The sequence below is a fragment of the Hypomesus nipponensis genome, chromosome 14 (assembly GCF_054491055.1).
Source record: "Hypomesus nipponensis isolate SF chromosome 14, ASM5449105v1, whole genome shotgun sequence".
Classification (NCBI taxonomy): Eukaryota; Metazoa; Chordata; class Actinopteri; order Osmeriformes; family Osmeridae; genus Hypomesus; species Hypomesus nipponensis.
Genome location: NC_140374.1, coordinates 3,757,187 through 3,784,700, shown reverse-complemented (window position 1 = coordinate 3,784,700; position 27,514 = coordinate 3,757,187). Strand labels below are relative to the sequence as shown.

Sequence of the window (27,514 nt, the reverse complement as noted above, 5' to 3'; positions counted from 1 at the left end):
ATTCTTCTTGAGAGCAATGTTAACAAGGAGATTTGTTAAAACATAAAAAAAAAACAGATTAAACTGAATGGGCACAAGATCATTGCAGAATAAAATTATTGTTTTTTTCAAACTCGCTGGTGTCTTTTGTTGTCGTTGAAAGTTTTGATTATAATGGAAATGAGGAGTTTGTATACTACATTTCAGGGTAAGAAGGTAAAGTAGTTTTGTTTGTGTTGGGGATGAGGTAATGGCAGACATTGGCATTGCGGGTCCCCAGTGTACCCATGGTAACTGTCTCGGGGGTCTTTGGGGACTCCTATGCGTTGTCATGGCCACCACTACTGTCACACTCAACCAATCTCATCTTTGCAAAGGGGGGTGGGGGGATGACGGGGATTCTAAAGCCTGTCATTGAGATCACACTCCCTCTGTCCACCCCTCCCCTCCCCCTCAGCGGCTCCTCCCTCTTCTCTCTGTGTTGCGAGTTTGGCTCAACAGACAAACCGCCCTGCTTAATGACTTAATCTATAATCTATAAACCTCCTCGGCTTTTCACTGGAGGATGAGGGTAACCAGCAGAGGACAGAACAGGGAGAAGCTGAGGTGTGTGTGTGTGTGTGTGTGTGTGTGTGTGTGTGTTGGGGGGTACAAGGGACCAGGACAGAGAATTGAAGGGGCCTGGGGCCCTTATTCATTTGAATGGTAATGTTTGTTTGGATATTCCCACAATGGGATGGGAGTAGCTTGATGTTGTTACTGGGACCAGACCAATTGAAAGCCTCCAGAAGGGCCCTGTCAGCTCCAGAGATGGGGCTGGGGGCTTGGAGGGAGAAGTGTGGGTGGTGGGGAGGGCTGAGAGCAGAGAACCACAGGGTTCCAATACTAGGTTACTAGTGTCTAGGAGGCCCTTGGGGCCTTACTTAGGAAACTGAATATGTAGGGTAAGCTAAGCTGCAGTGCTTATGATTTGACATGCTTCCAAGTGAGCATGCTGTGGGTGTGTTTGCGTGTTGGGGTTTGTGACGGAACTGAGTAGAAGCGTCGTTTCAGAGCCTGGCATGACCAGGTGTCCAGTGATGTCTTAGGAGACCATATTAATGAGATTAATGACTATGGGGTTGGATTGCGTCCTCGTTCCAGAGTATGTGTTCCCTGCCAGGCTCAGGTAATCCACCTTGACACTCAGCATGCTAACAGTCACCCACAGGGCTGCAGACACGGACCTACAACAGACAGGTGAAACTACGAACGCACAAACACAAAAGCTACTTATTAGGATATAGTGAGGGTCAGGCAAAGAGAGACTTGTCAGCCTGCCTGTCTGCTTGCTGGTGCTGAGCATGTCCGGACAGCTCCACCAGGCCCAGGTAGTCAGCTGCAGTCTTTAGTAGGATGTGTGTTTAAGTACACCTCTGGCAGTGTCTGCACAGTATGTAGGATTAACAAACTAAGTGGCAGTTAGAGTGTGAGGGGTGGGGGGTGGGGGGGAAAGAGATGCACCCTTTGAACGTCACTTTGGATAAAAGCCCCTGCTAAATGACAAAAATGTCAAAATGTCATATCGAGAGAGAGAGAGAGAGAGAGAGAGAGAGAGAGAGAGAGAGAGGAGAGGAGAGAGGAACTGTTGTTCATACTTTGGTTCCTAGGGCCGTACTCAGCAGGCGGTGTTATGAGGCTCTCAGATCCTTCCTGCATTCCACAGACCTCCGCTGCCCAGCATACTTCCTAGCCCACAGATCCCCGCAGTCATGTGCTCAGTGTGTGTGTGTGTGTGTGTGTGTGTGTGTTGTGTATGATGTCTGTGTGATCTACTTTGTGCTATGATGCTGTAGCAGAGATCCCGCTCCATACCAAAACAGGCTTAAAGTAAATATTACTGCAGTTCGGGTGTCTTCAGGGCTATTTATTTGAGCTGTGGATGACCTCATCACTTTTACCCTTCACTTTCTCCCATGGTGGGGCTGGGGGTTTACTGAGTGAGGGGGCGAGGGGTACTGTTAGGGGTTCCATTGGCGGTGTGGGTGGGGGGCGCTGGGGAGGCTGGGGGTTCAGGGAGAAAGAGATTTGAGGAGAGGTGGGGGCTGTAAACTGGGGCGAGCGATGGGAGCTCTTTCAGGCCGTGTGAATAGAGAAGAGGGAATGTGAGTGTGAATGGGTCACTTCTCAATGCTCCTGTGTGCCACTCTGCCGTTGGCACAGAGATGCCATTGTCAGAGCCTAACGAGCTGAGCTGCCTCTCCATCCACCCCATCCACACCACAGCATCATCATCCCACTGTCTGAAGGGCCTGTCTGTCTGCCTGTCTGCCTGTCTGTCTACCTAGCTGCCTGTCTGTCTGTCTGTCTGTCTACCTAGCTGCCTCTCCATCCACCCCATCCACACCACAGCATCATCATCCCACTGTCTGAAGGGCCTGTCTGTCTGCCTGTCTGCCTGCCTGTCTGTCTGTCTGTCTGTCTGTCTGTCTGTCTACCTAGCTGCCTCTCCATCCACCCCATCCACACCACAGCATCATCATCCCACTGTCTGAAGGGCCTGTCTGTCTGTCTGTCTGCCTGTCTAAGGGTCATCTGTCTAAAAGGTCATAGTCTGTAGAACACATATACTTTATATATAGTATACAGTATCATTAAATATCGATAGCAAATACAATAATGTAATAAACAATCATTAAACTTTATATAATAAATGAACATGCTTGCAGTATATGAATGTAAGGATGTCTCTGTATTTGTGACTTTTAGTCCAACGAATTCTGTGTTAAATTGTAGCAAGTAGAAATAAACGGATTCCCTATTTAAGGAAGATTAACAAATGTTGTCATTTCACCAGCGAGGACAGCAGAACTGAGAGCCTGAACAGAGTTCCCACTGAAGAGGCAGACATGTTCTGTCAGCCGCCACACTTTCACACGATGCCTCTGGAGAAGTCCATCAAAGTCTTCTAGGAAGTAAAAATGATCTGCTTGTGTCTGGTCACAAACATTCTAACAATGTGGGTGATAAGAAGCAGATGGAGTGAGGTAAGAGGAGGAAGTAAAGTTTGAAGAAAAGTTTGAATGCTCAGTCTATTCCACCCTGTGAGTGTCACATGTCATCTTCCCACTAAAGCTCTGTACAGAAACCATAGTCTGTAGGATGGAGATCAGGGACCTTAGGCTACAAATGTTCCCTCTCTGTCTCTCTCTCTCTCTCTGTCTCTCTCTCTGTCTCTCTCTCTGTCTCTCTCTCTGTCTCTCTCTCTGTTTCTCTCTCTGTCTCTCTCTCTGTCTCTCTCTCTTTCCCCCTTTCTGTCTCTCTCTCTCTCTCTCTCTCTTTTTCCCCCTTTCTGTCTCTTTCTCTCTCTCTTTCTCTCTGTCTGTCTCTCTCTATCTATCTATCTATCTCTCTCTCTCTCTCTCTCTCTGTCTCTCTGTCTCTATCTCTCTCTTTCTCTCTCTCTCTCTTTCTCTGTCTCTGTCTCTCTCTTTCTCTGTCTCTCTGTCTCTGTCTCTCTCTCTCTCTGTCTCTTTGTCTCTGTCTCTCTCTGTCTCTCTCTCTCTGTCTCTCTCTCTGTCTCTCTCTCTCTCTCTCTCTCTCTCTCTCTCCCCCTACCTCTCGTTACCACCTCCTCTTTCTCCCTGGTCCCGGTTTCTCTTTCACCCTATTTTCACAATGTCTGTGACACTCACCGGTATATTATTGGTCCTGTCTGTATTTCCTGCCTAACAAACAATTTAATTAAACAATAACTCTGTTCTGTGCATGGATCAAAGAGCTCAAGTAAAATAGTTATTCATTAATTTATCCTGCTCTAGTTGCAGCCCAGCTAATGAGATATGAAGCACACTCTGCTACCAAAGGTCACAGTGAAAGGTCAACCTCCTTTGAGGGCCTATAGAATCAGGGAACATGGTTAGTGTTTTGTACAGTAATGGTTTTCTAAACAACCCTTGTACAGCAGCATGTGATAACCCTTTAAATCAGCCCTGTCACCACGAGAACTATAAGGGGAGACATAGGACATCCATCATGTGTCTTTTTCATCTGAGTTGATAACATTGTCCACCATTGCGGGAAATGCAGACATGAAGCATGAAACTGCATGAATAGATAGATGTTTACAGTAATAACAATAACATAAAACAATACGATTTTGATGGATGATTTTAAGTGAATATTGGGGAGAAGATCAGACAATTAAAGAGGTCTTGAATGTATGCGTTTCTATCTATGACTCACATGAAAAATGTTTACCAGCCCTTTGAGCTACAAGGACATAAAACAAAATGAGGAAGTTGACTACAGCTGATAAAGTTCTTCAGGAAGAATACTGAACTAACATGTGCATGTATGACACATACAGGCACAGGTCACTCAGTGGTTCAGCATTTAGTAACTGCTGATCAAGGAGTTACAGGCTCAAATGAATACATGTAGGTCCATTCAGAAAATAGTGCCTGCTAAAGAAGAAATACATCAGTCAAGTCACAATAAATAACAAAGGTGTGTTTAGCCAACTCCTTATTTGCAGTCTGAGGTGGTGTGGTGCCATGAACTGACTGGATGTTGCGCTTGGCCACAATCCTGCGGCAGTGTTCTACCGAGCATGCCCAGCAGCCTAGATCACTTCCTTTCACATCTCAAGTTATTCAAACGAGTCTGTCAGCGATGCAAATACTGCAACACAGATGCAAAGCTAGGTCCTTCCTAGGTATCCTCCTTCCAGAAGGATCTGTTTCCCCTGGGGGTGCTGAGGACCAGTCCTCCTCTACACCAGCTCAGTATACAGCCCAGAGAGAGTGCCTCACAGCTGGAGTATGAAGTACAGTGACAGTGAGTGTGTGTTTGTGTTGTGTGTTCACAGATGCTCAAGTGAATAATTTCCTGTACAGTCACTCAACAGAGAGACTTTTACCATATACGGCCGTGGTTGAGGTGGCAGTCAGAGGGGCGGGCTGAGGGGGAAGAAGAAAGAAAGATAAGAGACAGAGAGAGAGAGAGAGAGAGAACCTCAAGTCTCAACATGCAGGTAGTGAGACAGGCCACTGAAGAGGAGCAGAACAGTGACAGCCAGAAATACCTGACACACTCTGTCTATTGGAACAGCTACATGTTCCCTCAGTCAGTCAACTTGGAGTCTCTCACTCTGGCTCTGTCCGTGCCTGCTGGAAACATGTGCTGTGAAAAAGAAAGAGAGATGTGAGGGATTCGATTTCGAGAAGGGGGGCAATTATTTTGCAATCACCTATCTTTTTTAGTGGTTTGTAGCTTTTTCATCCCATGCCACACTACATAATTACAATAGGATGCACATTTTATGCACATTGTATTAGAAAATACAGTAGTAACACAGTATAGCCTGGATCTCAGCTGGAACCAGGAAGACAACTACAAACAGGGATTTCCAAGAAGAGTCAGATATACTTTCGCTTTCCTTCAGCCGGCTTGAAGATCTTATTGCAGATCTTACTGCTGTTATCCTTCTTATCTTCTCAATGTAAATACTGCTGTATAATAGCCTGTAATACACCTATCAAGTCTCATAGACCAATAGCATCCCTATTATTTAAGTTTTATAGACCAATACCTATTACATATATACACTCACACACTTATGATATATTTTCTGCTGTGTCTCCATGTGTACATACAAGAGAACTGGCCCAAGGCTTATCACAGATTAGAGTCCTCAAATACAACACATTCTAAATGAGGACTCTTTATTGAACTCCTCTAATCTGAGTAGTGGTCTTAATCTGGGTCGGGTAAACCAGCCGTGAATATCACAGATTAAAGTTGCTTCTCTAGTGTTTACTGGCAGTAACAGTCATTCCTGTACATAATGTACACATGCTACCATTAAAGAGAAAGGTTCCTGTCTATGGTCTACAGTCTGTATTTGTATCTTATCTATATGTAAATTATATGCACATAATCTGTACTTTGCACACACACATACAAACTTTATTTTGTGGTGGCAACCAATACAATCTACCACAGTACAACCAATACTGTTCAAAGAAGTACTGTATATGCAAACATTTTGGCTTTAGGTCAAGGTGATAACGTTATAATTTTGATATCAATTGTCTTTCGCAAACTAATTTGTTCCAAATACACATGAACAATTAAACATATTTCGACATATTGGGACAGAGAGCATGCACTCTCATATTACAATGGATGACCAAATGTTGCATTTAGCTCTGGTCACGATCTGGTCGCGGATGTCAGTATGTGTCCTTTCGCTCTCGCTCTGCAGAAAGGCTACTACCTGGCGACGTCACCTACAAAAGGATATGTCCAGGAGCCGTCCATGCCCTGCCTACAACTTCATCACACACCCAGCTCAGTGCACTTAAATCACACGGTAAATCTCATGCCCTTAAAAGGCGTTTTTCATTACCTACTGTTTCAACCAGAAAGTCGCGGCAGGGAGTTTTGTTAGTGTGATGTGCTCCATCGCGCACTCTTCTGGCGATTACAGTTAACAACAATCGGTTCCATGGGCTATATATTACATGCAGGCCTAATTGAAAATGAAAAACATTCAATAGATTAGTTAGAAAGAGTCATGCAAAACGTAAGACGTTTCTAACATATTACGCCAACTCACACCAGAAAATTCAATTTACTGGGGATGCAATACGATAATTAAGTCATTTCAAGTTTATAGTGAACTGGACACTTTTACGTTGACCCCGTTAGATGTGTGAAAACGACTATCAGCAAAAAGGGAGAGTCTTGCCACATCAGAAGAAGCTTGTTATCGATGTAACTCTGATCTTGTATAACTTTTGGTGCTATTTCCCAGTTTGCTGATTGGCTATATAACGTTGACTAGACTTCAACATTCAGTCCTTTTTTCTGTTGTTCTTGAAAATGTGACTTCCTACAAATCTCATTAACTATAGGCTATACAATAGCTACTCAGAGTAATTAGAAGAATAGATGATACAATGTTTAGAATTAAAGATGTGCAAAATTCAAGGCATACCAAACTTGAGCTATTCGAACGGCTAGTTGTTTCTTTCCCAGTCGTTTGCTGTTTAGGTTGAATGTATGACATTTACGTATATTTAACTTAAGTTAATATGGTGGAAAAATCTCCCCACCTCCATCAGAGACACTTGACTGTCTCCCCACCTTCAAGAAAAGGCTAAAGACACTTGTTCCGGGAGTACAACGGTACTTAATAAACATTTGTTGGACCAGGTGTTAGTTTATTTCCTTCAGGAACACAATGACACTTATTGAGTGACTTGTTGCACTTGTTGGTTAGGTTTTAACTGATTTAACTACCTGTACTTGCTGTAAATTATATTACTGTTGTTTGCTTTCCTACAGGTACGCTCTTGCACTTTTGAGGTCATGTTGTGTAATTGTAACTTGTTTAACTACATGCTCTTATGTTTCTTCCTATTGGCATTTGCTTTTCACTTCATGTTTTGGCTACTTGCAATGTTTTGGGGGCTATCTTGTTGTTTATTATCATTGACCATTGATCGTTGATCTTTTGTAAAGCTCTCTCTTTACAAAAGAGTCGCTCTTAGTCGCTTTGGATAAAAGCGTCTGCTAAATGAATAAATGTAAATGTAATATGTGCAAGGAAACACCGGTTTTAGTAACTGCTCTTATGGTTCTTCCCTTTGGCACTTATTTGGTTTTCACAATGTATGCTTCATGTTTTGGCTGCTCGCAATGTTTGGGGCTATCTCATTGTTACTATGATCAGTGACCTATTCACTTTTGTAAAGCTCTCTCTTGGAAGTCGCTTTGGATAAAAGCATCTGCTCAATGCATACATGTAAATGTAATGTTATGTACTATGTAGCCTACTACAGTAGTATTTGAAATATGTCCTGATTTTCTGCACAAAATGCAACCTTTACATAGACAATGTGGAAAAATACAGTAAATATTTTCAGCAGTGTGCAGTACTAGTTTTGTGTGTTGTGTTTGGTCAACATATTCATGTACTTGTATTTACTATACTGAAACAATATCTCTGACCAAATCAAGCAGGTTATATCATTAGAAAAGAATGGTTAGAGTAAAAGTGTCTTACATTTTGCACTACAGTGTGTAATTGGTTTAAACAGTCCAATTTTATGAACCATGTGTGTCGCATACGGTGACAGGAGGTGGAAGGTTTATGACCACCATCCACATGATCAGACGTCTTTCCTGGATGCAATGAATACTGGATGCCTGGACTTATCAGCAGAAGACTGCCAGGGATGGATCAGGTATGCCAGAAGGTTCTTTTGTTTTGCCCTAGATGACAGAAGATGTGATGTGGATGAGAACCTATGGCAAAATGTAGAAGACCGAGTACATTAGCATTCCTATTGTATCTGTATCAGTGGATGGTGTGTATACAAATTCTTGTATTCTGGAATTACTCAGTGCAACAAAGACATACAATATATAAAGCAAAATGGACCATGTCTGATTCATTCCAGTAACATATATTGCAGTGAATTCTAAACAGTACAGAGGTGTCATTGTTTTACATAAGAAAACATTGTATAATGGTACCTGTTTTTACTGTTTTTTAGGTCATTGTTTTGTGGATGACAAAGTGTGTTTGTTGGCTGTCATCCTTTGCTCTTGTTATGGAAGAATGAGTTGATTTGAGACACGTATGAAGTGATTTGGTAGTTTTAGTGCATTTTGAATGGGAAATTAACTGCTGCGCCGAGCTGAAAGTTGGTGAGGAGAACTGTGGGAAGAGTAAGTATTGAGAAATGTGTCCTAGCGACTGTAAAAAACTGAAAGTCACACCAAATGTGGCACCCGTGTGTGTTTTCGAATGCATCCTATAGGTGGCAGTACTGGCGCATTTAGTCCTGTATTGAATTTGCAAATACTCTTGATTCTAGATCGAGTTCCAAATTTGAGGCTGAGGATCAGGACCTGGTTCTGGACCTGGATCTGAGCCTGGGTTAGGGTCAGGGCCTGGATCTGAGCCTGGATTAGGGTCACGGCCTGGATCTGAGCCTGGGTTAGGGTCAGGGCCTGGATCTGAGCCTGGGTTAGGGTCAGGGCCTGGATCTGAGCCTGGGTTAGGGTCAGAGCCTGGATCTGAGCCTGGGTTAGGGTCAGAGGGCCTGGATCTGAGCCTGGGTTAGGGTCAGGGCCTGGGTTCTTGTTTGCGTCTGAGTCTTTAGTGATTTTCTTTAGCCCCAGCAATGTAGGCTAGTTATGTTTAGTCCCAGAATCTCTACTGTGAAACGTGAGATGGAAAATAGGCTTGGGTGAGTGTGTTTGCTTGTGACAGTGTGAGTTTGTGTTTGCTTGTGACAGTGTGAGTGTTTGTTTGCGTGTGACAGTGTTACTGTTTGTTTGCTTGTGACAGTTTTGTTTGTTTGTTTTATTTGGATCTCCATTAGCTTCAGCATTAGCTGAAAGCTATTCTTCCTGGGGTCCTACAATCTATCATGTGACAATACAATTTACAACATCACATTTCACACTATACACACAAGACATTATTCAAATTACACAACATTTGAAAATACAAATCATATTTTCTCTAAAAATGTATATTAAATACTGAAATGTCTTTGAATGTAGTAGTTCTTAAGTGATTTTAAAAACCATACTGAGTGTTTTGTTGTTTGATGTTATTTAGAAGAGAGTTCCATTCACACATTGATCTGTACCTAACTGAACGTTGAATTGATTTGGTTTTCACTTTAGCTCAAATAAAACTAGGCCCTACCTTCTACTGCATGCCTTGTTGAATAATGATGTATATCATTACTAAAAGACAGTTTTGAATATAAAGTAAAATGTGTTTTGTTTGTCATAAAATGAGGTTAAAAAACATTAGTGAATTCACTTGTCTGTTTTTAACTTTGAAAGTGTGAGTGTCCGTGGGAGTTTCTACACCCTTCTGATGAGGATTCTCTCATCTCGTGTGCCACAATGAATCAATAGTTTCCTGTTGTGTTTAGTTAGGTTCCCCTCGCATCTATTTATACTTTATGCAAATGTTTAAGGGAAAATGACGTTGTATGCAAACCTGCAATGCAATTTCATGTTGATCCGACGACAGGTCTTATGAACTGTAGTCAAACAGAAAACATTGTAATTTGCATGGAGGGTAGGCCTAACATTTAGCTTGTATATATTTCCGACCTTAAGATGTCTTGGGAGGGTGTAAGATAAGCTTTTTCTCATCTCTGTATCAGAATTTCGTAGGCTGGTTAATATTTAGTTATTAAGCTAATATTTACATGGTCATGACTCTTGACTCATGAGGGTTCGTTACAGCCAATGGATGCTTGACCTAATTTCTCAACTAGAAATGTCTGTTTTCGACTATAGGCTACCTATCCTCTCAAGACTCATCACAGGCTATACGTTGGAGGTTGCTGCTTTCCGAAACTGCGCTTCCTCCTTTTCGGCTTGTTGCATGTGCTGTCTGGCTTCGGCAGGTGCATGGTTTCTTTGCCGCTATTCTTTTTTTATGTCCAATTAACAGCAGTCGTAGCCTACTGAGAACTGACTTTTTCATCTATTTAAATAACCAGGCAAACTTGATCTTGTGTGTGTTGAATGTGGTAGGCTACGTTCACAGAAACTTTGCATTGATAGCATCTTTGCTTCCGGATCTGTTTTATTACGGCTGTGCGCCTATAATGCAAGTTAACTCGTACTTCCTTGTACAAACGAATAGAGGAACTGACCATCTTTCGACTGACCGGGACTTTTAGATATACGAACGGTTAAAGTAAAACTTTGTCAAACTCAAAACGATAAAAGCATGAACTAATTTAGTTAAGGGGCTCATTTGCTGCAATCAACAGGATTGTTAACATTTTGGGGTAAGTTTCATTACTTACATTCCGTTGTTTCTATGTGGGTGTGGAAATAACTTAGATGACAAGGGGGAAATCCGCTTTTGTTAAAATTACAATGACAATGAAGAGAGGGGGTTATACTATATAAAAAAAAATGGGGTTCTGGTCTCCGTCAAAGTAAAGAACAAAGTGTCAAATACATACAAACATGCAGTTCATCAGCCAACCTACATTAATCTTGCTCCTGCTTTACCCACGCTGTTCTAATGGGTCCTCCTCTCATTAGATAAGATTAGTTCTAACTTCACAATTACTGAGAAGACAGCACAGTTAGTCTAAACCAATGAGTAGGCCATAGGCTACACCAATTTGTATTTTTTTGCTAACTCAGAAAACTTGATAAATCGTTCTCAAATTAAAACATGCATAATAGCTCCAGTTAGTTTCCACAAGCATTATATAGTTAGTAAATGCTCAACAGATTGTGTTTGCTTGTCAATGTGTGTGTCCCACCAACTTTGCTGTATTTTAGTAGGTTCAGCACTGGGAAACTAGAATGTGATACTCCCCCTAAGGGAATCCACCTGCTTAGAGCATTCCTCAGGGACACAAAACAGTTGTGGGTTAGTTAATACCTCACTCAGGTGGTCGGTTCCAACTTCCCTGCTCCTGCTGCTCATTTGCAATGTAAAACCACCAAGCCGAACGGATTAAAAGATGTATGCCCCTCCCCCCCCCCCCCCATTTCACCACTTCTCTTTGTGTTTTTGTTGGCTTCTTTGAATTATAGCTGTGTAAGACAGACTGTATAAAACAACTCATTTTCCCATGGACCCACCATATACCCACACACACACAACAGAAAATAAGGTGTCATAAACAGTTTCAACCCAAATCTCCACTCCCAGCTATACCAATGCTTCTGTGTGTTTGGAACACATCCCAACGACATGCTCTCATTTTCTTTCTACTTGTCATTCTTTATTTGTCTCTCTTTTTATTCTTTTTTATTTGTTCCACCCTGTCACACTCTTCCAGTGACCCCCCCCCCCCCCTGAAAGTGGAAAGATGGCGCTGGGGCGTGGTCAGAAAGGGGAGATGACAGAGTACAAGAAGAGCCTGATCAAAAGGGACCTGGAGATGGGCATTGTCATGACCGTGTTCCGCCAGAAAGCAGAGCGCCTGACACTGCAGGTCATCATGGAGACGCGACAGGTGGCCTGGACGCGGACCGCAGACAAGACTGACGGAGTCTGTGAGGAGAATTTTGTGATTATTATTCTTTAGAGGGACCACAAATTGTTCTGTAGAGGCAGCCCTTCATAATAATCTGTGCTGTTCACCTAGTGGACCTGTCTGAGATCAGAGAGACTTATAATTACATTACATTTACATTAGTTCATTTAGCAGATGCTTTTATCCAAAGCGACTTACAGTAAGTACAGGGACAATCCCCCGAGGCAAGTAGGGTGAAGTGCCTTGCCCAAGGACACAACGTAATTTAGCATGGCCGGGAATCGAACCAACAACCTTCTGATTACAGTTTTTCTGAATTGCTAAAACACTAAAACCCATTGGCTGAACAAAGTTATCAGTTGCCTAAACTCATGTAGCTAATTGTACAGTCTGTTGTCAATACCTTAAACCATTTCACATGGTAAAACACAATTTGCAAATCTCACATAGACTTTTCAGCAAAACTCTAAACACTTTCTTATTCTCAAAACACATTCTGCACTCTAATGGACATGTCATCCATACTGGTAAACACAAATGGCAACAATCAAATACAAATAGAAAAAACATGTCATTGACTAAACACAACCTTTCAAAATTGATTTCGCTTGTTTTTAAATGATGTGACACAACCAATATAAGCCAGTTCAGAGAGCAAACAGGTTGTTGAAGGTGGGAAAATAATCCTTGTGATGTCAATGACCCTGACCCAGCCCAAAGACAAGAAGAAGCACATTGATCACATGTTTACTCTTTTGATTTTTGTCCCTTTTACTGTATAGTATTGTATACTGTAGTGCAGTGCATTGTAGGCTCTATACTGTACAATTACGTAACAAATGGTATGGCCCTGAACATTGCACTTTCCATTTGTTACAGTAACAGTACTGAATGTTCAATAGATTTAGACTGGTTGCAGGCTTATATCAACAAAGAACAAGAGTGAGTTGTGGGTAGTGAGATGCAGGGTATAGTACTCTGATATATCGGCCGATATAGAAAATTACTGTAATGAAATAAAAAATCCAGAAACGCATAACAAAACAAACCGATTTCCCTAACATTCTGCCCCACTCGTGTTGCCAACAGGGACGTTGTAGAGTGCCCTTTGGTGACAAACTATGCAAGGCCAGTATAGTACTGTATAGGGGTACAAGGAGGAGAAAGAACAAGAACAATTGCAAAGAGCAAAGCAGAGTAGTAATTTCTGATAAATGTTGAGCTACTATGATAGAACATGTTTTCGTTCATCAAAAGACAATGACAGATAAATATGAAATTAGTTTTGAGATTACGTAAAAATGTACTTCTCCTTGAGAACTATATGTTTTGAACAATGTGTTTTCAATTTTTTGGTGTATTTTTTACTGGCTGCTTGATAGTGTATATCATTTTGATCACTTTGTTTATGATTTGAGAGCAGTGTTTGATTTTGAGCACAGGTAAATCTGTTTTGAGGTGAACGTCTGATTTTGAGGACAAGTAAAACAGTTTTGAGGCGAAAGTTTCATTTTGCAAGAGAATTCGAGGTTTTGTAAATAGTGCTGGAAGATGAGGTTTTGTGTTTACAGTTTTGAGAAAATGGGTGACTCTTTCAAGAATGTGTTTTAGCAATTGTGAAAAACTGTAATAGCCTGATTCCCTTACCGCTCAGCCATCTGACCCCCTAGCTTTATAAAAGTGCATAGGAGAATGATGAACAACGAGACAGCCCCAAAAACTTTGCGGGTAGCCAAAACATGAAGAATACAATGTGAAAAGCAAATAAGTACAAAAAGGAAGAAACATAAGAGCATGTAGTTAAATAAATTACAAATTAAACAACATGAACCTCAAAAGTGCAAGAGTGTACCTGTAGGATAGAAAACAACAATAATATAATTTACAGCGAGTGCAAGTAGTTAAATCAGTTAAAAACTAACCAACAAGGGCCGCGTTTCCCAGATTTGTTAAGAAGCTCTTAACGCTAAGAGCTTCTTAGGAGCGTTCTCACTCTTCGAACGCTCCTAAGAAGCTCTTATTTCCTGGAGGAAATAATCTAACATCGGATCCAACAAATCTTTCTTAAGTACCGTTGTACTCCTGGAACAAGTGCGTTTTAAGCCTTTTCTTGAAGGTGGGGACTCATTTCTCCTGTTCACCTAGTGGACCTGTCTGAGATCAGAGAGATTCGTCCAGGGAGGAACTCCAAGGACTTTGAGCGCTTCAAAGATGGAAAAGACAAACACGAGGAAAACACCTGCTTTACCATCTTCTATGGATCTCAGTTTATCCTGAACACTTTAAGCCTTGGGGGTGAGTGTGTGTGTGTGTGAGTCTTTGTGTGGAAATCAGTACTTTGTAGTTGAAGTTCAACACAGTTATCCTGATCAATGTTTTAGCATGTTCAACTGTGTGTGCATTTGTGTGTGTTGTCCGGCAGTTGATTCAGTGGAGGATGCAGAGAAATGGCTGACAGGGCTAGAGCTACTGAGACAGGAAACACTGGTGGCTTCCACACCAGACATCTTAGAGAGGTACACACAGCACCACCACACAGCACCACCACCACCACACAGCACCACCACACAGCACCACCACACAGCACCACCACCCCCACCACACAGCACCACCACACAGCACCACCACACACCACCACCACAAAGCACCACCACACAGCACCACCACACAGCACCACCACACAGCACCACCATAAAGCACCACCACAAAGCACCACCACACAGCACCACCACCACACACCACCACCACACACCACCACCACACACCACCACCACACAGCACCTCCACCACCACACAGCACCACCACACAGCTCCACCTCACAGCACCTCCACACAGCACCACACAGCACCACCACCACCACCTCCACTCCCTCCACCACCACCACCTCCACCACCACACAGCACCACCACACAGCACCACCACACAGCACCACCACCACTCCCTCCACCACCACCTCCACTACCTCCACCTTCACTTCCACCACCACCACCACCACCACCTCCACTCCCTCCACCACCACCTCCACCACCTCCACTCCCTCCACCACCACCTCCACCACCTCCACTCCCTCCACCACCACCTCCACCACTACCACCTCCACCAGCACCACCACCACCTCCACCACCACCTCCACCTCCACCACCACCTCCACCTCCACTCCCTCCACCACCACCTTCACCTCCACTCCTTCCACGACCACTCCCTCCACCACCTCCTCCACCACCTCCACTCCCTCCACCACCACCACCACCTCCACTCCCTCCACCACCTCCACTCCCTCCACCACCACCACCGCCTCCACCACCACCTCCACCACCACCTCCACCTCCACTCCCTCCACCACCACCACCACCTCCACTCCCACCACCTCCACCTCCTCCACCTCCTCCACTCCCTCCACCACCACCACCTCCATAATCAGGCACTGACCACTGACTCTGTCTCTTTGATTCCAGCTGGTTGAGAAAACAGATGTATTCTATCAACCAGACCAAAAAAAACAGGTAACATCACCACACTGAAGTGTTCTCAATCAACCTCTATGCAGCTGTATATTTACTGTGAAAAATAAATGTTAAATTATACCACAGTATGTATTTAAATTATATTACATATTTATAACATTACAATTAAACTGGATGTCTGACACTCTTTCGATACTATTGCATTATTTCACTGATCTCAGTTACTTCCTCAAATACTACCTTTAATACTACCTTAAATACTGCCTAAAATCCCACCAATCAAGAAAGAGAGAGAACCTCCACCACCTAAACTGTTTCCTGATCCAAATCCAGCCCTTCTCATAGTCTTTCTCTTGTTGTTATTATCAGTGACCTATGCACTTTGTAAAGTTCTCTCTTGGAAGTCGCTTTGGATAAAAGCATCTGCTTAATTAATAAATGTAAATGATGCCTCTTGACTTTATTTCTCTCCTCAATTCCTTGTTCTCTCTATGCATGTGTTCTGCTTAGTGTCACCCTGAAGGAGTTGAAATCTTTACTGCCACAGCTCAACTACAAGGTTCCTGGAACTCGCTTCCTCAAGGAGAAGTTCACGGTACTCATCCTCTTCATCATTCTCATCCTCATTGAGCATAAACAGTCCTGCATGTCTCAGTCACTTATAATACTGTAGGTCAGTGTGCTGTGTACAATATGTAAAAAAAGCAATATGTTTCTTATTGTTTCCACAGGAAATAGGAACCAGGAAAGATGTCCTAGACTTTGAGCAGCTTCATAAATTCTACAATATTTTAATGTTTGAACAGAGAGAGGTTTGTCTGATCCTGTCCTAATGAACTTTGATTATATTTATAATTTTCCTTTTCCTCTTCTCTGAGCACATGCTAATAATGCATCACAACTTTATCAACAGCTCTGTGGTCTCGCAGGACTAACAGCATAGAACATTTGATGCTGTGATTTTGTCTTTGTATACGTTAAATGATGTGCCACAACAACTAACTGTCTGTCGTTGCCAACGTGTTTTGTTTGATGTGTCCTTTTAGATTCTTGACGAGTTCAAAAAGGAGTCATGTGCTTTCATCATGCGGTGAGTGACTTGCAATGAAAACCTTTTGCTACATTCCCAGGATATTGCTTTCAATTGATATTCAGTACTGAAGCCCCATTCCAGTTTCGTGTGATCACGTGGTCATGTGACTTGTTGTGTCCATCTGTAGAAACACAGACAAGCATGATTCTGGGGCAGTGACCCTTCAGGACTTTCAGAGGTTCCTACAATACCAGCAGCGGGTGAGGCCAAGCACACCTGCACTAGTCGCCTGACGATAGTTGTTGCAGGAAAAAAAGAGACCTCTCTTTCTGTCTCTCTTACTGTCTCCCATTCTCTCTCCCCCCCCCCCCCATCTCCTCTCTCCAGGAGTCTTGGGCCAATGACATAAACCAGGTCAGAGATCTGATGACCACCTTTATAGATGACAACATGAGGAAGACCAACGACCCTGAATTCACTTGCAGCGAGGTGTGTGTAATTGTTTGTGGGTCAAGGTAGAACTGTAGTGACTTTGTTCTCGCAGCTCAGTCTCTCTCGCTCTTACCCTCTCTCTCTCTTAGTTCTTGCAGTTTCTCTTCTCTAAGGAGAACTCTATTTGGGATGATAAGTTCTCAGAGGTGTGCAAACTGGACATGAACAACCCTTTGTCTCACTACTGGATCAACTCCTCACACAACACGTCAGTACGGCCACACACACAGAACGGCATTCTTGCCGATTCATTTACAGTTACAAATGGCTGAGACCAATGAGGTTTGTTTTTCGAATTGTTAGTTGACTTTTCTGCACTGTGGTGTCATGTGTTTCCTCCAGGTACCTAACTGGTGACCAGATCAGGAGTGAGTCTTCCACAGAGGCCTACGTGCGCTGCCTGCGTCTGGGATGTCGCTGTGTCGAGTGTTAGTATGCTGGACGGCACGTCGCACACACGGCATGTGTTTAACACACGGAGACCGTTTTTAAACCTGTTGACTCTCTTCCAGTGGACTGCTGGGAAGGTCCAGGAGAACCCATCATATACCACGGCTGGACCAGGACCACTAAGATTAAGTTTGAGGATGTGGTCAAAGCTATCAATGAGCATGCCTTTGTGACATCGGAGTGAGTTAGACACACGCACGCACGCGCGCACAAACACACACACACGAACCGCACACACTGAGTTATGGAAGGAAGACTGGCGAGCACTAATCTCGCTGTGGTCAGAGTGCTAAAAACTGGGGGAATCGTCAGTTCAAAGTCCCCCCACCCCGCCACCCCCCCACCCCTGTTCCAGGTATCCTGTGATACTGTCCATCGAGGAGCACTGCTCTATCGAGCAGCAGAGGCAGATGGCACGCATTTTCAGGGAGGTGTTCCAGGACAAGCTGCTGACTGAGCCTGTGGAGCACATGGCCGAACAGCTGCCCTCACCCACGCAGCTCAAAGGCAAGATCATACTCAAGGTGAGGAGGCCGTGGGTTCTGGTTTGAGGAGGTGTCGTTGGTGTCGTGGTGGAATCACGCAAGGTTTCGGTTTGAAGGAGCATGCGTCGTGAGTCATTGTTTTCATCTCATACAGATGTGTGTGTGTGTGTTCCTGTTGTATCCGCTTGTTTCTGCAGCACAAGAAGCTGACTGTTGATGGCGGCTTTGCCAGGAAGGACTTCAGGAAGGGGGAGAAGCAGGGAGACCTTGACATCTGGGATCCTGTTGACCAGGTAGACCTTTATTTACAACTCATCCATCTTATCCATCGATACACTGTTCTGTCTTTCAGAAGGTGCCATTGAGATTGACTGAATGTCATTGTTTCCCTCCAGCGCTGGTATAAGCACTACTGTGTGATCTCTGATGATAAGCTGTACTATGCTGAAGAGAACGAGGTCGAGGATGAAATGACGAAGGTACGTCAATCAAAAAGAACAGGACGGCCACATCCGTAGCACACAAACATATACCGGAAACAACCCTTTGTCATTTCCGATGATCCTAATTTGGAACGGGTCCCTCTCCGTCCATTGGACCTACCCCCGCATCCCCAACCCCACCTAGGCTCCGCAGCATATCTCAGAGCCCTGGTTCCATGGCCGCATGCCTGGGGGCAGGCAGACTGCAGAGCCGCTGCTCCAGGAGTTCTGCGCCGAGTCGGGGGGTCGAGATGGTACCTTCCTGGTCAGAGGGAGTGACACCTTCGCCTCTGACTTCACTCTTTCCTTCTGGTAGGCCTGCTACTCTTCTCTCTTCCTCGTCCTCCGTTTCCCCGCCACCTCCGTCCAGCTACATTGTAGTCGGTTCAAATGAATTCTCCCAGTGCTAGAAGTAAACATTTAAACTTAGACTTTTATCCAAGTATTTATAAGAGGACATGGATGAGATTAGTTTGTGTGTGGGCGTGTGTCTACATGTAAATATGTTTCACTTTAATGTAAAGCGAACAAAACTGTACCCCAAATGGAACCTTATGGAACGCCTTTAGTAATGGCCTTAATGCTAGATTGAATTCCTCTGGAGAGTCCACAGTGAGTTCTGTCTGTGCATGTGTTTGGTGGCGTGCAGGCGCAGTGGGCGGGTTCAGCACTGTCGTCTTCGTTCCGGAACAGAAGGTGGACACACGTACTACTACCTGACGGACAACCTTCACTTCCCGAGTGTCTATGCTCTCGTGCAGCACTATCGAGAAAACCCCCTTCGCTGCCATGACTTTGAGCTGCGCCTCACGGACGCTGTGCCCCCACCCAACCCGCACCTGCAGGAGCTGTAAGACACGCACACATTGCACACAGGAATACGCTAAAAACCCGAGCGCTCGCGCATTTGCTCTCCTCCCCTCTCTCGCCTCAGAACACTTTCCCCTCCTCCCTCCTTCCTTCTCTCATTCCGGGTGTTCGGTCTTCCAGGTGGTTCTACAGCAGGAGCTGTAAGACACGCACACATCGCACACAGGAATACGCTAAAAACCCGAGCGCTCGCGCATTTGCTCTCCTCCCCTCTCTCGCCTCAGAACACTTTCCCCTCCTCCCTCCTTCCTTCTCTCATTCCGGGTGTTCGGTCTTCCAGGTGGTTCTACAGCAACCTGAGCAGAGGTGAGGCGGAGGACTACCTGATGAGGATCCCCAGGGACGGAGCCTTCCTCATCAGACAGAGAGAGGAGGGGGACTCCTATGCCATCACATTCAGGTACCGAACCCGACCGAACACCACGCGGTGCTAACGCTCATGTTGTGTGCTTCTGTTTGCGTGTTGTGCACTCATGGTGTTGCGTGCGTGTGTGTGTGTGTGTATGTGTGTGACCTCAGAGGGGATGGGAAGGTCAAACACTGTCGGATCCAGAGGGATGGTTCGATGTATGTTCTGGGCACGACCACCGAGTTTGAGAGCCTCGTCGAACTGGTAAACTACTTCCGCAAGAAGCCCCTGTATCGCAAGATCAAACTCCGCTACCCTGTCACACCTGACCTCGTCAGGCGCTTCAGTCTGGTGAGGCACACTCTCTCACACGCTATTGGACGTTTCTTCTGTGTCGGTATTATCACTGACTCGTATTCCTCTGTAGGAAAAAGACTGCGCATCCTTGTATGATATGAAGACCTACGTTGAGCCCAATGAAATCGAACCATCTCTGGTGAGTCAGCAGCCTCCAGGCTTTGTGTATCTATTAAGGTTGGCTCACAACACACAGCTTCCAGTCTGTTTTACAGCCCAAGTGTGTGCATACTGTCTCTGTAGGGTAGTGACACACAGACGAATGGACTTATATCTCATTTAGACATCAGTAAAGCCATCCACTCCGTCACTTGTGTATGAGTGTCTGTTGGTTGGATTGTCGAGTGATATACGCATGTCCTTCCTTAGCCTCAGAGCACTGTGAAGGCCTTGTATGACTACAGAGCTATGAGACCAGATGAGCTGGTCTTCTGCAAGGGAGCTCTGATCCATAATGTGTCAAAAGACAATGACGGATGGTGAGTCAGGACAAACAAACACGTACACACACACACACACACACATACTTTCTTGAGTTTGAGATTCAAGTCTGTGCTCCTCCTGGCAGGTGGAAAGGGGACTATGGTGGGAAGTTGCAGATGTTTTTTCCTGCCAACTATGTAGAGGAAGTAAGCAACAACGTGAAGACAGAGCCTAAAGACCAGGTTCGAGCTTACTGCGCCTACACACCACACGCTTGATCCAAGAAGTGATTCAAACTCTGCTAAAGATGTGATGTTGGTGTTTGTCAGGACTTGGAGGACAACCCCCTTGGGGATATGTGTAAGAGTGTAGTGGACATCTCGAAGTGCAACATTAGTAAGTATCTCTGGGTTTACTTAGACAACACACGTCCAATCGACCTGTGAAATACTACACTGTATTCAAGAGGTTGAAGATGTGGTCATTTCTGCTTCCCTAAGTCGTGTCTCTCACCCTCACAACTCTTGTTTTCTGTATTTCTATTTCTCCTTTTTTGTTCTTCACCCTCCCTTTCTCTTTCTCACTCTCTCTTTCGCTGGCATCCCTTTTCGACATTTTCAGTTCGCTCTGCAAAGAACGGTAAAGTCCATGTACTGACGCTTCAAACGAAGGATCAAGATGGGGTGCACTTTGACCTGGCAGCAGACACTCCAGAGGAGCTGTTTGAGTGGTACCTGGTGGCTTGGGACATCACTCAGAGGGAACAGAACAAGCAGTTCCAGGAACAAGAAGAGGCCAGTACCGACACAGTACTATTAGTAGAACAAACTCCACAGCAGAGATTCAGAACAGTTAATAAAACTTAGTAGACGTAGAGACATATATAGTGCAGAGGCTCTGTAGGATCACGAGGAGTAAGTAGTATGAACTCAACAGTAATGGTACATTTAACTTGGTAGTCGAAACGCACCAGTTTTAGTGAGCTAATGAGTGGAGACATTGTATTGTTAGAAAATGTAACTTGGTAGTAGAAAACATGGTGGGATTAGAAGAATAAACTAAATACTCGATACGACATGTGGGACCAACTTAGTAGTAGAAACATAGTAGTATAAGTTGAACTAACTCAGCAGTAGAGACTGAGGATTCTCGTAGTACAGTTAGGTGCTATAGTAGTTATATTATTCTCAAAGTTGTCATTTTTTTATGTTCTGTACAACAGATCAGGAAACAGGTGGAGGTGGAGAAGAAAGCAGAGGTTGCTATGGAGATGTCTGACCTGGTGGTGTACTGCCAGCCTCGTAGCAAGGATAAGGAACGCTTCAGTATGATCTATGACCCCCACCAGACACGCAAACACACACACCGCAAACTTTGTTATATACATTTCCATACGCTTGTGTACAAGTACTGTATTCCAATGACCCCGATGTCATAATCTGTCTAATGTCTGTATCGCAACAAGCTGTAGATTCCATGTGCATGTGCATTCCATTGTTTTGTTGCTCTCCTCAGCAAACTACTGCTACAAAGAGGTCCGCTCCTTTGTCGAGAACAAGACACCATCCAGGAATTGGACTTCGGACTTCTTGCGTTACAACAGAAAGGCCCTAAGTCGCATCTACCCCAAGGGACAGCGTGTAGACTCCTCCAACTACGACCCTTACCCTCTTTGGGCTATGGGCTGCCACATGCTGGCGCTCAACTTCCAGACTGCAGGTACATTTTGTACTTATTTATTCTTTATTCAAACATAGGTTTTGTCTGTTGAGATCTAAGCATCCTGTACTGAGTGTTTCTAACTTTAATTTGTCTGATATTTTAAACGTGTGGTCAGATAAGTACACTCAACTCAACAGTGCCCTCTTCAGTCTGAACGGCCGTACGGGCTACGTCCTGCAGCCTGAGATGATGCGTGCTGACAGCTACGATCCTCAGCTGGAGAAGAAAAAAGTCAAGTTTAGCATCACAGTCAAGGTACAGCTCCTAATGACCCTCCCTGCACCACTTCATCGATGAAAATCCTTTGTTTTAATCGTCCGTATTTGTTCGTCGAAAGTCAAAGATGGTGCTGCCCCTTTGCAGGTGATAGCAGCTCGACACCTTCCCAAGCCCGGGCGCAGCATTGCTAGCCCCTTTGTGGAGATTGAACTGTGTGGACATACGGAGGACAGCAAGTTCAAGACTGTTGTTTACCGTGAGAAGAGGGGGAAAGACGAGGGAGGGAAAGGGGCATGTTTGACTGTTGTTTACCGTGAGAAGAGGGGGAAAGACGAGGGAGGGAGAGGGGGATATTTTTTTCATCACTCGAAATGTACTGTTTGAATTAGCCCACCACATTTACAAGACGTTGGACATGTACTCAGTCTATTTGACTCCATGTGTGTAGTCATGTTTTGTGTGCTGCTGTGATGGCTCCCAGGGGATAATGGTCTGAACCCAGTGTGGAAAGCCCCAGCAGAGCCGGTCATCTTTACTGTGTATGAGCCAGAGCTCACCTTCCTACGCTTTGTGGTCAACGAGGAAGACATGTTCTCAGACCCCAACTTCCTGGCCCAGGCTACATTTCCTGTCAAAGGCATTCGCTCAGGTAAAAGTTGCTGCGCACACACAGGTCCGCAAGCAAAGCATTTTCGCCTTATACCTTGATACACTAGAATACTTTTACCCTTGTAGCAACTAACTGTCTTGGGTCTCCATGTAGGTTACCGTTCAGTTCCTTTGAAGAACGGATTCAATGAGACTATTGAGTTGGCCTCTCTTCTGGTCTACATTGACGTTCAACAAGTAGAGGTAATACACACACACACACACACGCTTTAAAGGGGTGTTTTCGGAAGTAATGAGTTCTGATTTTGAGCTTGTGGCTTTTGTCTCTGTCTGTCCATTAGAAAGCAGAAGAGGAACTGTATTCATCTTCTAGCCAATTGCGAAGGAGGCAGGCAGAGCTGAGCAATGAGCTCTTCCTGTATGACACCCACACCAACATCCAACGCTCCGCCCCCCGTGATGACCTCATGAGGGAGTTCAGCACCAATGAACAACAACTGATGAAGATTCAAGACACCTGCAAACAGAAGTAGGACTCAACGTGTGTTTCGCTGTGTTGTATTTTTCTGCTGTAATAAATGTGTCTTTGTCTATTGTGTTCCAGGATTAAAGAGAAGAAAATCAACAACAGCAAGTTTTATTCCTGAGAGAATCACCCTGCTAGACTCCCTGAGGAACAAGATGTGTTAAGATATTGAAATGGCATTTTATTAGAAACTGTACTTGCATCCTTTATATTTCTTTGCATGTTGTGTTTTGGAGCCGGTCAATAGTGTGACAAACAGATGTTTGTGTTGCTCTTATAATTTTGTTGAAATATTTACTTGCAATATTCGTCTGTACAATTTTCTATAAATAGTCATTAAAGCCAAATTTGTGACTAAATTGGGTGTACTGGTTTGATGAACTGAGATTAACTTAATTTTTCCAACAGAATATTCTTTTATATACGTTTTGAAAAGATTTGTATTTTTTGCAAAGGATGTTGGGTGGGTTCCTGGAAAGGTAGTTGACCCTGTTGGTCAGGAGACAACAGTTGTGATCCAGTTCTGTCATGCTTTATTAGAACAGCTGATATCGGGTCTGATCAACATGGCACTATAATACGGACAGATGAAACAAAGAGTAGTTGTGAGTTTGTTTAACTGTATTAAGTATGAGCCTACATTAAACACAAGCACTTTACAGAAACAGTTTATCATATGTTGCGCTGATAATGCCAGTGTTGTTATACCCATGCTTAAATGAGTCCAGGGTATTGCGCAATAGCCAAGAACACACGCATCTCAATTTGTTCTCCGTCCCCGCGGTCTTACAAGACCGTTCTCGCAAGGTTGCTTGACAAGAACGTTCTTCTCAAGAACGCAAGTACTGTACGTTCTTAGCGTTCTTTAGGTAGATAAAAAGTCAGTGTTAGGCTGGAAAGGGTTAGTGACCTATACACACACGGTCACAGTCAAGATTCTCTGTGCAACAATATAACAAATTACTCAAATTATTTGTAAATAATAATTGTATATTGTGAATAAAGAAACTGTAGCTTATACGTTCTGTTTACCAGTAAGAATACAGAATAAAATGTATTCATGTATTTGGCACAGTATTCACTGTAAGACAAAGATCATATAAACAGGACCTAAAATAACTTTTTTGAACCAAAGAGCATGAAGGACGTTCAGAGCCGTCAAGGAAACCTAGACTAGACTGAACTGCTAATTCATTAAACCAGGAAGAATAGTAGTTACCTTGTATAAAAAATGTATTACAGGTCACATCTCACACACATAGTAGAAGTTATGGTGGCATGGGGTGTCAGCCAGGCTTCTGTTAGCCGGATGATCAGGTAACCATCGTGCTACACAGCTGGGGCCAATGAAGGAAGAGAGATTTGGTTGTCCTCTTGCCCAGTATCTGCAATCAGAACAGGCTCAAAACACTTAATACACAATTGAGTTTGATAGAGATGCTGTAGTGTTCTGCTGAGTTTAGGTAGAACTCTAACTTGTATAGAGACAACCAGACAGGATGGGGTTCTTACGTTTTGGCCGGATCCAGTGGTGTTCCGTCCACCCAGGTCCACTGACGGTAGAACTTTGGTGGAACGTTATCAGTCAGACCCAACCAGAAACCGCTTAGGTTTTTGGTTGTAGTGTGAACAAATTCCTGATGGCAGAATGATTAATGATTAATTATACATTTCATTTGATATCACATTGTCACTCCTCCCCTGACACACACACACACACACACCCTCTTTCCTCCTGTCTCACCATCTCCTGTATCAGAAGAGGGGCATACCTGGTGATCATTAACAGCAGTGTTAATGATCACCAGGTATGCCCCTTCGTTAGTCCCTTTTTTACTGGGGAATGTGCCCCAGTATAAATCTGCTGTGCCCCAGTAAAATCAAAAGTTAGAGTTTTAACAATTTACTTTATTAGTCAGTGCATTCATTTAGATTGATAATCCCAGAAAAAATAAACGCAGTATCCCAATCAACGCTTGTAAAAGTGTGGAACCGAAAACACAAACCAATGCACGCCGTGCTTGCCAAATAGCCACTGCAGCACACAGAAGTCCAGGTGTCAGACTCGGCACAAGTCAGAATTGAGGTAGGCTAAGAAAACATTACAAAACTAAGGATAGTTTTTAAATGATAGGCCTACTGATTATCTTATTTTGACTAAAACATAAAAACATTATTACATGAAGCTCAAAAAAACAGTATTTGCACTCAAATGAATGCCAAAAAAGTGTGCGTGCTCGCATTAACTATTGATGTCCCTGCCAAAGCTCATATCAAACTTGCGTCCCTGAACTGTTGTATAGTGGGTTAAGCAAGGGGAGTAGCCTAGTAGTGCATTGTACGCAGCAAGCTTGGAAGAAATAAAAGGGATATGAATAAGGGGCCTGTGCCCCAATAGAGCTTGATGTTTAACCATGCCTCTGTCTCAAGCCTTTTACAGCACATAATTTTTGCTGGTTAAGTGTTGATGATCTTAAACTTACCCACAAAGCCTCCTCTCAAGCTCATCTCTCTCTCTGGTCAGGTTGGTGTAACGGATCTGTAACTGGTCTCTCTCCATCTTTATGTTTTTGTCTTCATTACCTCTGGTGACTATTTTGGAATGAGAGAGAATGATTCCTATTGTTACAGTCATCTACATAAACATATTATTACGATATATACTGTTTTTTTTGTAACTAGAAGCACTCACAGGAGAATCCCCGTGCTATGATCCCAGCCAATAGGAGAGCCCACAGCAGCCCCAGACACACTGCTGCAGCTCTGGAGAGACTCCTCTCTGGACCCCCAGCACCAGGACACAGTGGGGACTCAGTTATGATGTGTGTATGTGTGTGTTTGTGTGTGTATGTGAATGAAAGAAAGGAAGAAAGACAATACAAGATGTATTGAGCAGTGAGCATTGTTGTCCGTCTGTGTGTGTGTTTAGTGTGTGTTACCTGACAGCTGATCTCCTCTGAGGGTGTCAGCATTAGCGTAGACCACCATGTTCTCCTCGATCTCCCCCTGTCAGACTTCACTTCAGACACCTCTCCGGTTTAGCGTAGATGTCCTTTGACTATTTCCTCTGGTTCCAGTGCTCCTTGACTAGTCTCTCAAACACTTACGCTACTTACAGTTTTGTATGTATCCGTAACACCTACAGCATCAGAGTGACGGCTCTAGGTCTCCAACACCGACAGCGTCAGAGTGACGGCTCTAGGTCTCTAACACCTACGGCGTCAGAGTGACAGCTCTAGGTCTCTAATACCTACGGCGTCAGAGTGACGGCTCTAGGTCCGTTGTCTCAGACTGGCTCGTCTCTGCTGTCGTTGCGCGCTTGTGAGGAAGCCGGACGGAAGAGCAGTTCTAAAAGCAGAACGTCTCACCTCACTTTTAGCACCGTGAAAAGAGGAAGATGACACACTTTCAGTGTTGGCCTTCAACACTTAAACTTACTCATTTCAGTGTAATTTTGGTAAACCCCTACTGTACTTGCTTGCATGTATAGTAACACATCTAATAATACAAATATTACAAGTTTCTCTCAAATTTCATGTTGTTTTCTTGAAATAGCATTAGATTATAACCATATGCCACAGACACTGAAAAGCTTTAGGCCTAAACCAACCATTGTCAAACTAACTGATCCCAGTTCTCAGCAAGACATGGGGCGCCATATCATATTGAAGGAAAAAAAGCCATTAAATGTTTTCATGATTGCTAAAAGACATTTCTTGAAACAGTCAACCATTTTCTCCAAACTGTAAACACAAAAACAAATATTCAAACTCAATTTCCAAAACCTCTGACTCTTCTGTCAAAATCAAACACTCGCTCCTAAACCATGTAACCTGTGCTCAAAATCAAACTATGCTTTCAGATTATAAACACAACCGATCAATATATAAACACTATGGAGAAATCATTAGACAAAACACAAAAAAAATGAGAACACAACATCCAGGGCATGTACATGTAAAGAAGAATGTTCTTTATGTTTACACAGTAAATTCATTTACTGTAGCAATAAAGAAAATTG

General features: G+C 43.8%; 1 protein-coding gene across 1 annotated transcript; it reads left to right on the top strand.

The window, feature by feature from the left end:
• The first annotated feature begins 10,420 nt into the window (after positions 1 to 10,420).
• plcg2 (phospholipase C, gamma 2) lies at positions 10,421 to 23,893 on the top strand. The gene is made up of 33 exons (XM_084672659.1): positions 10,421 to 10,799; positions 11,814 to 12,030; positions 14,157 to 14,306; positions 14,434 to 14,527; positions 15,468 to 15,515; positions 15,987 to 16,071; positions 16,208 to 16,288; positions 16,523 to 16,566; positions 16,697 to 16,769; positions 16,897 to 16,998; positions 17,091 to 17,209; positions 17,344 to 17,429; positions 17,514 to 17,631; positions 17,807 to 17,975; positions 18,134 to 18,229; positions 18,332 to 18,415; positions 18,564 to 18,730; positions 19,068 to 19,268; positions 19,569 to 19,688; positions 19,808 to 19,988; positions 20,065 to 20,133; positions 20,364 to 20,473; positions 20,563 to 20,659; positions 20,747 to 20,813; positions 21,039 to 21,211; positions 21,640 to 21,742; positions 21,933 to 22,136; positions 22,255 to 22,394; positions 22,503 to 22,614; positions 22,840 to 23,007; positions 23,122 to 23,210; positions 23,309 to 23,496; positions 23,572 to 23,893. The coding sequence occupies exons 2-33, from the start codon at positions 11,844 to 11,846 to the stop codon at positions 23,612 to 23,614; spliced, it is 3,768 nt and encodes a 1,255-aa protein (XP_084528785.1). The 5' UTR covers positions 10,421 to 10,799; positions 11,814 to 11,843; the 3' UTR covers positions 23,615 to 23,893.
• The last annotated feature ends 3,621 nt before the right edge of the window (positions 23,894 to 27,514 follow it).